Source organism: Phoenix dactylifera, unplaced genomic scaffold (genome assembly GCF_009389715.1).
Source record: "Phoenix dactylifera cultivar Barhee BC4 unplaced genomic scaffold, palm_55x_up_171113_PBpolish2nd_filt_p 000599F, whole genome shotgun sequence".
Taxonomy (NCBI): domain Eukaryota; kingdom Viridiplantae; phylum Streptophyta; class Magnoliopsida; order Arecales; family Arecaceae; genus Phoenix; species Phoenix dactylifera.
Window position 1 is genome coordinate 213,500 of NW_024067996.1, and position 16,057 is coordinate 229,556.

General features: G+C 41.5%; 2 protein-coding genes across 2 annotated transcripts; one reads left to right on the forward strand and one right to left on the reverse strand.

Annotated features, from left to right (window-relative positions):
- Positions 1-1,460: 1,460 nt before the first annotated feature.
- Positions 1,461-3,676, forward strand: LOC103712629 (translation initiation factor IF-2). Its single transcript, XM_008799201.4, has 2 exons — positions 1,461-1,938; positions 3,376-3,676. Exons 1-2 carry the CDS (start codon positions 1,583-1,585, stop codon positions 3,431-3,433), a joined length of 414 nt encoding a protein of 137 aa, XP_008797423.2. The 5' UTR covers positions 1,461-1,582; the 3' UTR covers positions 3,434-3,676.
- Positions 3,677-4,230: 554 nt separating this feature from the next.
- Positions 4,231-15,608, reverse strand: LOC103712631. The gene is made up of 6 exons (XM_008799202.4): positions 15,298-15,608; positions 14,268-15,156; positions 13,883-14,070; positions 6,349-6,385; positions 6,135-6,202; positions 4,231-5,161 (listed from the first exon to the last, which is right to left on the reverse strand). Exons 1-6 carry the CDS (start codon positions 15,399-15,401, stop codon positions 4,696-4,698), a joined length of 1,752 nt encoding a protein of 583 aa, XP_008797424.1. The 5' UTR covers positions 15,402-15,608; the 3' UTR covers positions 4,231-4,695.
- Between the last annotated feature and the right edge of the window lie 449 nt (positions 15,609-16,057).

The window sequence follows — 16,057 nt, forward strand, 5'->3', positions numbered from 1 at the left end:
AGATACCGGTTTTGATAAATAAGCTTTATATAACCCATCATATGTGTTATCATTTTTTTTTCTCAAAGAGATGCATAACCTAGTTGGCTGTTGATCGATTAGGTAAAACTTGATTCGTAATTTTCATATGCAACTATCTTACAAAATTCGCCAATCATGCATATTTTGAGGCCTACAAGAGGACGTCTCTCCCCGGTGATAGGAGCATAGAGGTTATCGATGTGGCCTTTGGCAAAGGACGTCTCTGACTTCCTGTTGTCGATCTAGAGGTTCATGACCTCTAGAAGGCAGCCGAGCACCTCGATGGCCATGGCGATGTTGAGCTCCACATCTCCTCACTGTGCATCGATTGCTTTGCCCATTGTTCTGGTGGTGCGCATAGGCCAGAGTCACCAAAGATGGTGAACCGATGGCAAGGATCATCCTGAGGGCCTCAGAGACCAGTTCATGGAAGGACAAACTTTCTCATAGCAAATCAACAGCATGACTTCTAGAGGAGCACACATGGACATGGAGCTCGTAAGGAGGATCAAGAGCTCTCACGTTTCTTATAAGATTACGTAGAAGGTCTTATTTAGATTTTTTGTATAAATATCCAAGATCTACTCAATCATATCCGATGTAGAACTAATTAAATGTTTGTATAGATCCATTAGTTATTACAGATGGTATTGGATTACTTGAGCTGATCACGTGTTAATTATGGTGCCTGTAATTGGATTTATGATACTTGTTACTAAATTTGAATAAATTTAGAACCTTAGCCTGAATGCTAGGGCTTAAAATGTCAGTAGCATATGAGAATCCATGCATACATGTGGTTAGTCCTATATCTGCTATACAGTGAGTAGTTCTTAAATGCTTATATCGGACCAAAAAATTCAAATAATACTATCCACCTAACCTATTTGGGTGAGCTCCATGGTTGTTATATTTTCAAGTTGTTATCACTCAAAAAAAACAAACTCATATATACGTTGTTATCCTAGAGTTCAAGCACTTTCATCCGAGGAGGTATGGAGATCGTCGGTGGATCCGCCCTATCCCGAGGGCCGGTTTGGTGCGGCTTGGCTAGTGCAGCCTGCATTTGCCTTCTAAGTATGCGGTATATCCCAATCTGCTCATGAGCAACCCCATTAAAATATGCACATCATCCCAAGGTCTCCGGGATAATTTAGGAACAACAGCATAAACATGGGCATATCGTACGCTGACTTAACAATAATGGACGGCGGGGTAACAGTGATTCAAACTAAAAAGAACTAATTAAGATGTAATTTTCTCAATAGTGTATTATTTAAATGCAATTAATCCTACAGAGTGGATGCCGGCGAAGGTAGGCACGTCTTTAAATTTCCGAAATACCCTGGCCAGGCGCATTACGAGCGAGGGCATTTTGGTCAAACACATGGTCAACGAGGAGTCGAGGGATTCTCCATATAAGAGAGCACTCGGGAAACAAAATTCCGAGCTTCGTTCCGGGAGGCGGTGTCTTGCTCTACCCGGCCAGGGCCAACAATGGCAAATCTGTAAATATGCAGTAAACTCCTGTCACTGCGAGAAAACAAGAAAAAGGAGAGTGATGAGGCTTCTGGAGTTCGTCCCCTGTGGCCGTCCCGCGGCTCTGCCGGAGGACTCTCCGCCGAGCCCGAGGCTGACGGAGGAGGCGCCGCCGCCGAGCCCACGGCTGACGGAGGAGGCAGCGGCACCGCCGCTTTCCCCGACGACTTGCGCTTATGCTGAGAAGCCCCGGCGGAGACCCTCACACGGGTCGGCGTCGCCGTGGAGGCCGTCGCTCGTCGCTATCTCCGAGGACGGCACGACGGTGGCGACGGCGGGGGTCGCCGCGAAGGGTGCGGGTCGGGGCGGTGGAACGCGGATGTCGAGGGCCAAATCGACGGGGAGGGTTTTTGCTCGCAAGGAACGAGACGACTTCCGGTATATATCTCTCTCTCTTTCTCTCTGTAACCGGATAAGGAAGCCGGCGAGTAGAACAGCGGGCCGCGCGCCCGTGTGCTAGTAGTGCCCGCCACGTGGCCGCACGGCATGGTCGTGGCGTACGAGATCGGATGACGTGGAGCTACCAGGGCCGATGCCGCCTCGTCGGTGTTCCGGCCAGGGTAAGCCAAAAGCGTACCATAGAAATTCCATGTGGACATCCGAAGGGAGGAGGAGATCTCCTTTCCCTTCGTGGCCCGCTTTGAGATTCCCATTTCACACTATTTTTTGGCTTTCGGAGATATCGATAGAATGAATCAAGTTCTTTTGTTTTTTTGTTCCTTGTTTTTTTCGCGTGGCGATTCTCCAAGCCGAGAGTGGGTTGCATTGGGCATCCATCTGTTCAACGGAGTCATCTCTCTCTCTCTCGGTCTCTTTTATTAAATTTTTAAACCGGTGGAGGTTGCGACCAACCAGATGGTCACACCCACAGAGAGGAAAGAACTGGTCGAAACAACTTGCTTACTTTTGCCGTGCCAGCGTCTTTATTGTACAAAACAGCACACAGCCTTATATCAGTCGGGAAAACCAAATGGATGAGAGGGAGAGAGGGTGCGTTGGGTGGTATGGATGTGGCTTTATGTGGTATTTCTATCCACACCAAATGCTGTTTTCTAGCCTCTTAACCTTGCCAATTTCTCCTTAGGCATTTTTAGCTATGCACCAAGCCAATTATTTTGTTTTCTATGTGCCAACCACCAAGAAGAGTACATCTTAAATAAGGTCCGCGAAAAGAAGACAAGATGATTACTATGGTACATATGGTACAGGATATAATTTCTTCTAATTTAACGTAGCCTGTTAGACTTATAATCTGCCGATTTTATAACACTCCTCTGACTTTAGCATGCATGAGCAGTAGGTGACTTCATAATTGCAATACCGATGGCTGATTCCAGAGTCCATGCTGAAATTTATATTCAACGTGAAGTGCTAGCGGCACTGGCGTATTTTATTCTTTATTCATTCACTTCTCACCAGGGCATGAGTAGGCCTACTTCTAGGCTGAGAATAGTCAAAATTTTTATAGGTTTGGCCTGAGAATCCTGGTTAGACGATAAACTCTGGCTTGCACGCTAATCCATATGCATGATTACGTCCAAGTGGGGCTTCCACTTCGATTTGTTGGCAATCGAGTCCAAAGGGTAGCTTTGGACCCGATGCGTTGCATGTTTTTGACCCGGCCATGCCCAATAATTTGATGTGTGAGGGTAGACCTCGTCTTCCAGTGCTTCTTGTGAGCTGTAATTCGGCTGGCCACCCTCCATCTTTTATTGACAAGACGTTTGGCCTGTTCCTCTAGAGTTCGCCGGATTGGTCTAAAAATTCTCTTTCAAGTGAATAGAAGAACTTAGATAAAAATTTTTGGTTTTGCAGGCACTATGGAGTTCCCACGGTCATGCCTTCGTTTTCTCCCGCTGCCTTCTTGTTCTGAAGCTCTCCGTTTGAAGAACTAGAAGCAAAATGTCTTGTGCTTTCTTGACGTAAATGGAAAATTGTGACTTATGTGTTGTTTCTTAATAATGCAAATTTGTAGTGCTTCTGTGCATAATTCAATTGTTTTATAAGTCTACTTTTTGCTTATTTGCTTGCTGTGCAATATTGAAAGTTAGCTGCTTGGAATTCCCTGAGGGCATAAAGCCACAATATATAATAAATGGTTGCAAGCCCTTCAGTTCGGAAGACATGTCACTAAGGTCTTGGAGACTGTTGTCAGTTTAAGATTTAATTGTTTTCCATCTCTTCTATAGAATTCTAAATCTGCCAAAATATATATAATTTCTGTTAATGGATTAACAGAACTGCCTTCGGCCCTCATATTACCAGAAAATGCTGGTATGAATAACAGGCTTGAAGAAGCGGAAATCATATGTTTAAGGTCAAAATAATGGCTTAAAGCTTTCCCCTTTTCCACATCTTTAAGGAAACAAACCCCTGCCATGTTTTGAACGAATGCATTACCCTACTCTATAAATGCCATAGCAGCCTCAGAGGAAATAATCAGCTGATCAAAAGAGGTAAAGGAAAAACGCAACTTGCAGGCTTCGATTCCAAGTTGCAAACACCAATATAGAAGAAAGAGACATCAAAAAAACAAAAAAAAATATATCAACGTATGAAAATATGTCGAGAATTATCCCCAATAAAGAAATGTTTATGTAAAGCAGCTTGCAAGTCCTGGGCCCAAGAAGAAACTAGGACCCCCAGTTAGGAAGGAGGAAACCAAGAAGTAAAGAAACAACAATTCTAAGCATATCAGGTGACATGTTTTTTGGACCATCATCGTCAATGTAAACGGCTGAAATACCTCGTACACATTCTGGGCCAAATCTTTTAGGATTTTGATTAATGTCAGCAATGCACAATAATCTTCAAATTTCTCAGTTCAGCATCAGTTTCTATAAGACACAACTCTGTCATCAAAAAGATCAAAGCAACAGATTGAAAGATTTCTTCATTATCCATCTCCCTTGGTGAGAATGATGATGTAAAAACAGATTCTCTGGGGTCAAATAAAATCTGCAGCTTGGATCTTGCCTCTCAGAAGGCAACCCACCTAACCTCCCAGGGTTAATGAAAGAGAGAAGAACAAACAAGACCCATAATATCTGAAGATAGAATACCAGCAGCAGGTTGCCAGTGTTTTGCAGTAGGAATGAATTCCCGTGGACCACCCATTCTCTGATTCAAAAGAGATCAATAGCCATTCAACTGTCTTTGGGGGGGCCCGGAGTAATCTGTCAAACGGGAAAAGGGCACCTGAGTCCGGCTGGGAAGGTTCCTCTGGCCAGTGAAGCGGTTCTCAGGCCTGCAATCAGACACTGGCTTTGTGAAAGCTTGAGCAAGCTCCAACGCAGAGGCTGCTTTCCCAAAACGAGGCCCTGCGACATCAGGCTCCGGTTCCTCAACAGGCTTGCGCCAGCTGCCAGGATCTGGGCGTGGTTGTTCCAGTGGCTTTTCAATCTCTCTAGTTGTCCTCCAGCTGTTGTTCCTCCATGAACTCCTCTGCACATCCACTTTCTCGACATCAGGCCGATGGTCTTTTCTCTCAAGATCCCTTCCGGCCCTTTGTACAAGGGTAAAGGTCTCAGACCTTCCACCAGGCCGGGTGGTAGGACCGGGCTCCAGCTTTGGGTCAGTCTTCAGAAGGTCATTTTTAACCCTAAAAGACACCAGTAGACAAAGTCAGTTAGGATGCATTTAAACAATGTGATAAGATAAAAACTTCACGAAGGTGGCTAACTTGATACACTCCTAATTTAGCAACAACATTTAACTTTCGGACTATAACATGTTAGGAAAATACAAAAAGAACAGAAAAGTAGGCATTTTTCAGGTAACCAAAAACATTAACATTCTTTAAGGATAGAATACGCAAAGCAATTATTTCAATTTCAATCATAGAAAGTCCCCCAATGAAAGGAAAGAAAGCTAATAACAGATAGAGAATATTGACAGAATTTAACAAACTTATTTAAGCATACAAACATGAACCCGCATCTCAAACATGGCCATACTAGTTAAAGAAATAATAGACTTAAAAATAGACTATTTACATTAAAAATTCTAAAACTACAATTTTCTAAATGTCATTTACCATTCCTACTCCAAATTTAGAGTAAATAGGTATTTCCCTCTCCGGCAAAGTAGGTTGTACAATATAAATTGCACTTATATGCATCTAGGAATGCAGGTTAATTACTGATTTACAACCCATCAGTGCAGCAACATTTAATTGGAATTATCTCATATTAACTTTCTAGACAAGGTTCACCGTACCAGTCCACGCCATTTTATATAACATACTGATACCCAACCAACACTTGGTGCAAAGGTATATCGAGTCTACATACACCGAACCAACCCTCATACCAGACTAACGACATTATACCAGCATGGTACCAGTACGAGATCTGGTACCGAGACGATTAACCTTGTTCTAAACTCTAGAACAATAACTACAAAGACTATTACAGATTATAAAAGTACATAGCAAGTAAGATGCTTTTGTCAACGATTCCATAAAAGCACTTCCTGTGTTCTTTGAGCTAATAATGCATAGGTTATTCAAACCAATTGGAAAAAAAAAAATCGCATGTCATAACCAGCATTTAGCCATTGAAAACACTCAATACCTGTTAGCTGGTACAGTCATGTCAAGATCATTAGCAGCAAAAGCATTGACCCCGCGCTCCTTCAAAACCTGCAATAGATTCACCACCACAAATATATTCAGAAAAAAAAGCAAACATTAAAAACAAGGCATTTAGTGGGTGTGTGTCAATGCTGGGACAAAGAAGAAGCTCTCTTTTCACCATTTTAAATATGTTGGGGAGGGCAGAAACTTACAATTTCTCGCGGGCGAGCACCACCAAACACAGTTTGCCTACAGCAAGAAATAGACTACAAAATCGTTAAGCAGATGAATAACATTCCACATTTTCAAACAGTCATCATAAGTCATTTGGTTCACACTCCATAAGCCATTGAGCATTCTACATGGAATAACATGTGCTTGTGTGTGGGGGATGGGGGGAGGGGGGGAGAGAAATTTATGGCCTATTCTTCTAAGTTCTTCTTTTTTGATGGACCTATTCTTGGTAGGTTCAAAGTTGCAATAGGACATCTATCACAAGTTTTAATATGTCACAACTTGCAGCATATTAGAGCACATTGATTACAAAAGATTGTTAGCGGAAAACCTTTGAGTTGAATGGCTATAGGGACATGAAAATTTTTCATTTTCTGTATATAGCAGAGTCACTAAAATTTAGGATTTCAGCACATATGCACACAAATGCGTGCAAAAATAATCAGCATACACTCTTTTGGGAACTTCAGAGCACATGGATCAACTTACATATACATGCATGTGCAAACGCAGATACCAGCATAGTTACTGGTAATGAACACAAACAAAGACACAGCAGAAGTGAGAAGACATTAGAATGAATGCATGAATGAATAGATATGAACAAATGAATAAATGCATTTGGAACAGCAGATAATTGCCATGTTATTAACCCCTAATACATTAAAATAAAGTTAGCCGATCTTCAAGTGACAGATCAATTTTATAATTAAAAGAAACTGAAGATAACATCTGAAAGACCGGGACCTGCATATGAAACAAGAAGAAAGCATCATACATCCAAATTCATGTTTTATCACTTGGTATGTCCTTAGACCTGGCTTTGAAAGGTTACTTCCAAATTGAATCAAATAAAAGGAGGGGAAATTCAGATTAGCTATTTCCAGCATCTCCTTATTGTTTGAATTTGAAACCACCATAATCCACTTCAAGGATTGAGTGCTTTTCCTCTCCCATTCAAGAACTTAATGTGGTCAAGCCAGTGATACCAAGATCAGATAAATTAAGTGATCAATATTCCAACAAATGAATGATTCTCAAGTTCTTCAATCTCAAGTTAGTCAATCAATGGAAATAAGCAGGTTGAAGCATCAACCTCCATTCTCAATGGTCAATACCGCTTCCACCTAGTCCACAATGAATCCACACAAAAGATTTAAGGACTCGGCATGGGAACATAGACTCTAACTGCCTAAACAGACGCGCTACAAATCAGACAAAAAAGATGTATTAGAAACTTCCAACATACACAGAGATGGATAACTTATTTATACGATATATTCTTGAAAACTTGCAAAGTTAAGGCCCTTGCAAATTGACATGACTACATCATAATCTCAATTAACATATTATCATTGGTGCTTTGAAAGAATTTTATTTTCCATCACGGACTTGTTCCTTGTCAAACTTAGAATTTTAAGTGACAACCTCTTCTTCAAATGAGACACATTTATAAAAGATCTCTCTCATATCAATTAAAGAATCTTTGGGAGAATATATTGTCCTTCTAATATATGAAAACACACCGAGACACATGTAATGGTAAAAACCAGTAAGGGCGCATATCAAATTTTAGTTTATCAAAATTTATACTGCAGCACATCAAAGATCTTCAAATCCTCAACCATCTCATTCTTCCTACTCCAATTCTTTGATAAATATGTTACCCTTCAATTCCAATCCATAATATACATGACTACAAACTTCAGCGTGAACATGACTTACCTTGTATCTTACAAAACATTGTTAGAATGTAAGAGGACCTGGAAATCCTGTGAGAAAAATGGTTAAAAACTTCTTGGCTTCTAATGTTGTTGTGCTGGGGGGATCCAGGAATCAAAATTTGACAATCCTTCATCCTTTATTCTGAGATCAAATTCCGGAAGAGGGGGGGGGGGGGGGGGATCAACTCTTGGTTCAGTTGCAATTCAGTTGGTTCTGCTGGGGGTTGTTTGACATTGAAAAGAAGGGGATTCCGAGGTTCTCTGCTACCATGCAGTGGTTTGATAGAATGCTTAATCTTAGTTGGATTTTCACAGCATATGGACCTGCTGCTCATGGCCTCAAGAAATTATTCTGGAGAGAATTAAGGCAAATAAGATCCACCTCTTGTGGGCCCTGGATTGTGGCTGGTGACTTTAATGCTATATACAAGATGCAGGAAAGAAATGGACTAACACAAGCCAAAAAGATCTCAAAAGCCTTCCTCTCCTTTATCAGATTGAATCAGATGCTGGACCTTCCACTTAAGGGACACGATTTCACCTCGTGTAAGCATAGAGAGTCCCCGATCATGGAAAAGTTAGATTCTAGATCTCCACTAAATGGGATGACATATGTCCGCATACCTTTGAGGTCGCCCTTCCTAATCCCTGCTCTGATCATGTTCTCACCAAGCTATCTTTTGCAGTCCTGTTCAAAACCAAAAGTCTCTATTTTACAGAAGTTGGTTAACACATTATGAGATTTCAGATGTGGTCTCTCGGGCTTGGAACTCTTCTGGCTTCTTTGAGCATGCAGCTGTTAACCTAGTTCTTAAATTCAAGGCCAATGCTGTCTATTAAAGAGGGCATGGGATTGTCTTCTGACACCGACAAACTGGAGCATGTAGAGAGAAAGAACAACCGAGCGTTCAAATTCAAGGCCAATGCTGTCAACGAAGTGAGAAAGCAATGCCTTTTCTTGCTTCCAAGATGGATGTCATGCCATGAAGGAGGCTATCAAATACCTGTACAAGAGTCATGTCCATGATAAATATCAAAGGCCTGGTCTGGATCCCAAAGAGTTAAGACTTCAACCGAAACACTGCATTAACTTCGAGCCCCTATAACTTGTTGGATAAATAGGATCACCCAATTAACTTAGTTCTCCTTCTGGGGCACCAGGTTGCCTCACAAAAACTCTACATACTAAAACAGCTGTATAAATATGTAGATATTTAAACAACTCAATAAAAGAAAGATGAAAATTCTCCCATTTTATATTAAAAAAAATACAACAGCCCATATCCAAAGGAAATTTGATTCGATCACCTCTACTGATTGGAATGGAGCTGAGATCGTTGGTAAAAATGAAATTAAGAAGGTCCTCATAGAATTCTTCAAAAATATTTTCTATGTGCTCATGGTCCCTCCCCTTGACTCGGACTGAAATTGCGTCTATCCCCAGCCCCAATTGGTTCTCAGCAAGCTTGAATAGCCTCTCTCATTGGAGGAAATAAAACAAGCAGTTTTCAGCTTCAAAGATGACAAAAACCCAGGTCCAGATGGCTTCTCCATATGCTTTTTCCAGCATTTTTGAGATCTAATCAAGGATGACAGTTTCCACCTCTTCCAGCAAAGTTTTGATCATAACATTGATCTTGCAAGAATCAACTACACTATCCTCACCTTAGTTCCTAAAAAGGAGGCGGCAAAAACTCCATCTAACTTCAGGCCAATCAGTCTTATTCATAGCTACGCAAAACTAATATCAAAAGTACTTGCTTACCGGCTTCAACCCTTCTTGAAGGAGCTAATGGACGCTACTCGATCAGCCTACATCAAAGGAAGGTCAATTATGGACAATATTCTTTGTGCTAATGAAATCCTTCATCATACTAGGAGAGCAGAACGGGGTTATCTGCAAGCTAGACTTCTCAAAAGCCTTTGACAAAGTTGCTCCCAGTTATCTTCTTAGATTGCTTTAGCATAAAAATTTTCCACCAAGATGGAATTGTTGGTTGGAGAACCTCCTTTGGAACAAGGTTGCAATCAATGTAGATGGTGAGACAGGGGATTGGATCTTTTGCAGAAGGTGACTACGGCAAGATGACCCTCTCTCATTTCCTATTTATTCTATCAGTTGACCCTCTTTGCAGAATGCTTAATGCCGCAGCCTCAGCTAAGATTTTTGAAGGTTTGGGGAATTCTTGAATTTGTGGCGGGACAAAAATTCTTCAGTATGTAGATGATACATTAGTCTTTGCTTGGGCAAGAAAAGATTATATGGGTGTGTTGAAGACCATCCTCTACTGTTTTAAGCAAATCTCGGTGCTATCTATCGATTATCAAAAGAGTTCAATTTTTACTATTGCTCATAGCTCATCCCTCGGGGGTGGACTGTGCTTGCTGGCTTAACTGTCCATTGTGCCTCTCCTACTCAAATACCTTGCTCTACCACTGAGCAGAGGAGAACCTTCGAAAGAAGATTGGATGATTTGGTGTAGAGGATTGAGAACAGGCTCGCATCTTGGAAGAGTAAATATCTTTCTTCTAGGGAGCATCTCACCTTAATCAACTTGGTGCTCAATTTTATCCCTCTGTACTTCATGTCCCTGTTTAAGGTACCTGCTTAGGTCATCTAGAAGATCGATTGCTACAGAAGATCTTTCCTTTGGAGAGGCTCCTCTTCCTTAGGTTCTCTTGTAAAATTAACTAGAAAACTGTTTGTCAAAAAGGACTTGGTGTTAAGGGCATTGGCCACATGAACCCTTCACTACTTGCTAAATGGGGCTGGAGATTCCTTTCAAATGACCCAAGCTTATGGAGAAGGTAGATACCATTTGCATATCATAAGAAGGTTAGACTTTCTATGTGTTGGAAGCCTTTTCAGAAGATGCTCTAGCCTTTGGCATGACATTGTTACTGACCATCCGGCGTTTTGGAAGAGAACTAAATTCCAGATTGAAAATGGTCAAGGCACCCGTTTTGGAAAGAGAGCTAGATTTGCAACACACCATTACAAACTATCTTCTTCTTGTACAAAAACAGCTGCAGGAAGAATGGCACAGTTGCACACACTCTCAACTCAAGGTCAGGTATCTGGAGGATCAGGTTACCAATCTGCCCCACATTTGAGGTACACACATAATTTTGTTAGCTATCCTCTTTATTGCCTTTGGTTACATTGAATTCGGATGATGATCAATTGCTGTGGAAAATGAATGTTAAAGGAGTCTTCTCCACTGCATCTCTTTACCAATTCTTACTTACCAGAGAAATCAAATGCAGTTTCGCTTCATCTCTGTAGAGTTTACACGTGCCTCAAAAAATTAAATGGTTTCTTTGGCTTAGCTAGAAGAAAAGATCAATAACAAGAGTTTGCTTCAAAGGAAGCCAGGACAAAGCCTTGGGGGCTATGTACTCTGTCAACATGCATCTGAAACAGATGATTGTCTTTTTCGTAGCTGAGATTTCTTTGCTACTATTTGGAAGGCCATATGTCATTTGCTCCGTGTGCTGCATCCACAATCCTCCTTTGAAAATCTTTGCCTCATTTGAAGACAAAAAAAAAAAAAAAATCTAAACCTATTCAACCTGTTATTCTTATGCTACTTGCAGCTTTCGCCTGAGTTTGCTGGAGAGAAAGAAATGCGAGAATTTTATAAACAATTGATCTCTGTAGCTTCTGATGACCTCCAATGCTTCAATGATTGGTCAGCTCTTTGTAATCCTAATCAGATGCCTGCCTTTGGAGAGGTTTGGTCAAAAATGAACAACTTGCCGAATATGCTGTCTTAAATTGGCATGATCAAAGCTTCAGCCATGGCCAAAGAAAAACTTGTCTTCACAGTCCTCCATCTGTAAACCTTTTCTTCAGTTTGCTGATTTTTTCTATGTTGTAAATATTTACACTTTTGCTAATACAGGCCGGCTGAAGTTTTTTCCACCTCCCTTTCAATCAAAAAGAGTACCTAAAAATTACAAGTACAAGCAATATGTGCTAGGTGAGCTATGGAGGATGATCTAGCAGCCACTGTGAATCACACCCCTTGGTACATGATACTTGGGGCATGATGACTTGTACTGGCTGTTGAATCTATTGGGACCCATGTGGGCATCATTGATACATGTGAATGCAGGCATCTTCAAGAATCAAAAAGAAAAAAGATTCATCATTAAGATCCTTATGCTTCTATCTTTCCAAAATGCCTAGCAACAAAGGCAAATAGGTTTAGCGAGTTTTTTCCAAACACTTACAAATCTCAAAGAATATATTAACAGCCCAATCTTTAAGCTTCAGGTGATATTCAAAATGATGCAGCCATGAGGCTTTGTCAAGAGGTAAAGGGAAGCCTTGCTGCCACAAGTTGTAAACAGCTAAACCACATTATTTCTTCTACCCTTGTATATCTTTAAACAAAAAAAGAAAAGAAAAAAGAACTGTCCAACATTAATTACCTGAGCAACTAAATATAAACCAAACATTTTACAAAGATTGAGCTAACTATTAGGATATCAAATCTAAATCCATTAAGAATTCATTTGAACAAGTCTCATATCAGCCACACAGCCACATATGACATTATGTTTTAGTATTCGGAAAAGCTTATCGACATCATCAAGTTGCAGCTTTATGCAATTACTTTTATCTTTTAAGACACCCAAAGCATCTCTCCCATATTTATAAAATGTGTGACATGTTCTTACTCCATGGTTTTCTTCCTAAAATAGGGGGCAATAAATCATAAATTGAATTGACATCCCCTAGACAATTTAATCCATATTCCAAAGTTAATAACAGGAAATAATTAAACTATAACTCTTCAAATTGAATATGTTTGAGGACTTATCCAAGTAGATCCCAAGGAGACTTCCTTATGAAACAATGATATCTACTTAAGTCATAAACCCTCACAAAGAAAGCAGCCCGCATATCCATTTTCTAAGCAAAGCTTTACTCATAGTTCTCAGTTTTAGGATTCTCCTCCAAACTCCTCAGGTGCATAATCTTTCCTTGTTCTGAGATATTTCCATACTGAAATACTGCATCGAAGTCTCCACAATTGATGAAAGCATCTAGAAAGGAGACATCTAGTAGCAAAATGCTATGGAGCAAAGCCATCAGTCAGTAGCAACTTACCGCATAAAGAGAAGATTACCTATCCAACCTTCAAGTCTCATCTTAACTTTAGCCCAACAGTTCAGCTTAGCAAGTATAAAGGGAAGCCCCAAATAGGTGATGGAAGAATTCCGCAATATAGCATATCGGTTGAAAACCTATATAATTCTGTTCAAGGCTGATTCACAATGGAAATTCAATGTATTTTGCATTCAGAATAGATGAACTTAAGAGTACTAGAATAATATTTTAATGCAACTTCAATCATCGCTGGCTTAATAATAGATCAACATATCTTCAGCCTTCAACAAATTGAATGTTAGTCACTCTTTCTTCCATTTATCCTTCCTGTCTATGGATCCTTAGCCACCAGCATGAAGCCGACTTAATCATCAATTTGAGAATTTTGGAGGACATAAGAAGCAGATTAATGAAAATCAATTTCTATGTTTTACTTCCATTATATTCAAGATGCCATCAGCTTTTCATGTGTGTCATAAGATAGACATTGACCAATTAAGCCTACTAGCAGAATTGGCCCAAGTTTTTACCTCATCTCCAATGCTAAGATCATTGTGCATCAAATAGCAAAGAAATCTCAGTAACCAGAGCAGACACCATCCATGACTGCAAAAACTAGTAAGCAAAGAGAACAACTTAAGCAGACACGAGTAAAGCAAGATTTTTAACCTTGTTCGTTCAGCACTTTCATCTGACTGCTCAACAGGCAGGAAGCGGGGTTTCGGATTCAATCTTGGACGTTCAACTGCTTTACTCCCATCATCAGCCCCAGCAGAGGCCGCTTTCAGTGGATTTGTAGTTGGATGCATTTCATGAACGCTTTCAATCTGCACTGAGCTCACAGGTGGCTGATATCCCTGCATGATTGACCAGATAATAAGCAACACCCGTAATCAAACAAGACTATATTTAAACTACTTGAAAAAGAACCAATCTATTGAATGATTTGAGGAAGTGGGTAACTCAAATTTTAATGAGATCCAATCCGAAAGGGCACCAGGAGTAGGTAACTTTACCAAGTTACTATTATTAAAGAATTCAAACAACAGAATACCTGATTGTCAGCAATTCCCAGTGTCTCAGAGGAAGGCTCCGAAGGCTTCGTCCTGGGGAGTAGCTTCAGCTTCGGACGCTCCGATACTTCCACCAATCCTTGCTGATGCAACTGCGACCCACTGAATCTCCCCTCGCGGGACGTTGAACGAGCCCCTTCATCGTATAAGTTAGCTGCATTCCTCTCCACCTCTGGATAAACTGGAGATCTCACCCGCTCCTGGTCCCTCGCCCCATCAGTACAATATCCCATTAAAGCTCTTTCCTTGGCTTCAGGGTATTCCGTGGACCTCATCCTCTCTTTCTCGTAGTCCCGATCTCCAACACCAACGATTCGGACGCTCTCACCAAACCTCCGGTCGAAAACTTCCGTCTCCTGCAATCTGATGGCCTCACCCTCAGGCGGCTTCGACTGCCACCGTCCCGAAGACATCTTCTCGACCGCACTTGCCTGCGCGAGTCTCGAGGCGGGCCACATCGTGGTGGTGGAATGGGTGGGCAGCGGCTCGCTCACAGGTTCCTTCCTCGCAGCCCAAGCATTCGGAGGGGGACCAACGTTGCTGCCGGAAGACGGGGGGAACCCAGAGACAGGGGCGGCGGCATCCGGGCTCGAGATCGGGCGCTTCTGGTCCGCTGTGGCGGTGGGCCGGATGGGGTCGACGGCTGCGGGGCGGCGGGGGGCGGAGGAGGCGTCGAAGGGCTTGCGTTCGTCCTCGTCGAAGTGGCGGCCGATGTTAGCGGGATGGGAAAGAAACACGGGCGGCCGCTCGTCGAAGGCTCGGGTGCCACCGCCGGCGGATCCGGGTCGGGAGCGTTGGTGGTCGGACTTCCCGGCGGCGCCGACCGCGGCAGGGCCCCAGGGGGCAAGCCGATCCGGAGGCCTCACGGAGCTGCAAGAAAAGAAGATAAGAAAAGGATCAGAGAATTAGGTTTTGGGGAATTGGGAATGCAGGGTTGGGAAGTAAGAGGGTGTTCCCGAGAAGGGCTCGAGGTGGGGAGGGGAATTATGAGGAGGAGGAAGAGAAGAGTACACGCCGGGGGCGGACGGCAGTGGGAGGTTGGAAGGGATGGATCCGCCATGGAAGTCTTTGAGCGTCATCGTCGTCGATCCGCTGAAAGATTTCTTCTTGGACATTTTCTTTCTTTTTTGTTTGCCTTCTTTTCCCCTCTCTCCTTGTTTTTTGTTTTCGTTAATCTTTTTTCCCTTCTTTCTTCCTCTTCTTCTCGCCTCTTGGCAGGAGGAGGAGGTGAGGAAGGGGACTCGGAGGCGGCGGGGATGAGTTCTCGAGCTTTGTGATGGAGATGGCTCTGAGACGCGCCGAGAAAAGAAAAATTAGCGGGTTACAAGCGTTGCAATTTATCGTCCAAACCATCGATCCGATCGAACTATCTATTTTAAACAGATTTAGGTTTGATATAAATAAATTTAGATCAATCAAACTATCTAAATTTATTTATTAACTAGCTTGAATTCAGATTTAAACTTTCGGCTATTTAATTTATTTTTTATTTATTTAATAATTATCTAATCTATTTAAAATTTATCTAATTTGTTTGAAATCTATTTAATCCGATTTTCTTAATCTCTTTAAATCTATTTAACCCGTTAAAAATCTAGCTAATCAGTTTAATCTGTTTAATTGTTTGATAAATGGGTTGCATAAGTTAGGGTGTATTAACTATAGATTAGTTTTATGGTAGAAAAAATAAATAAATTTAATGCCATGTAAAGATTTTTATATAAGTATCCGAGACATAGTATTATTTCAGTGTATTTTATCCTTTATAAAA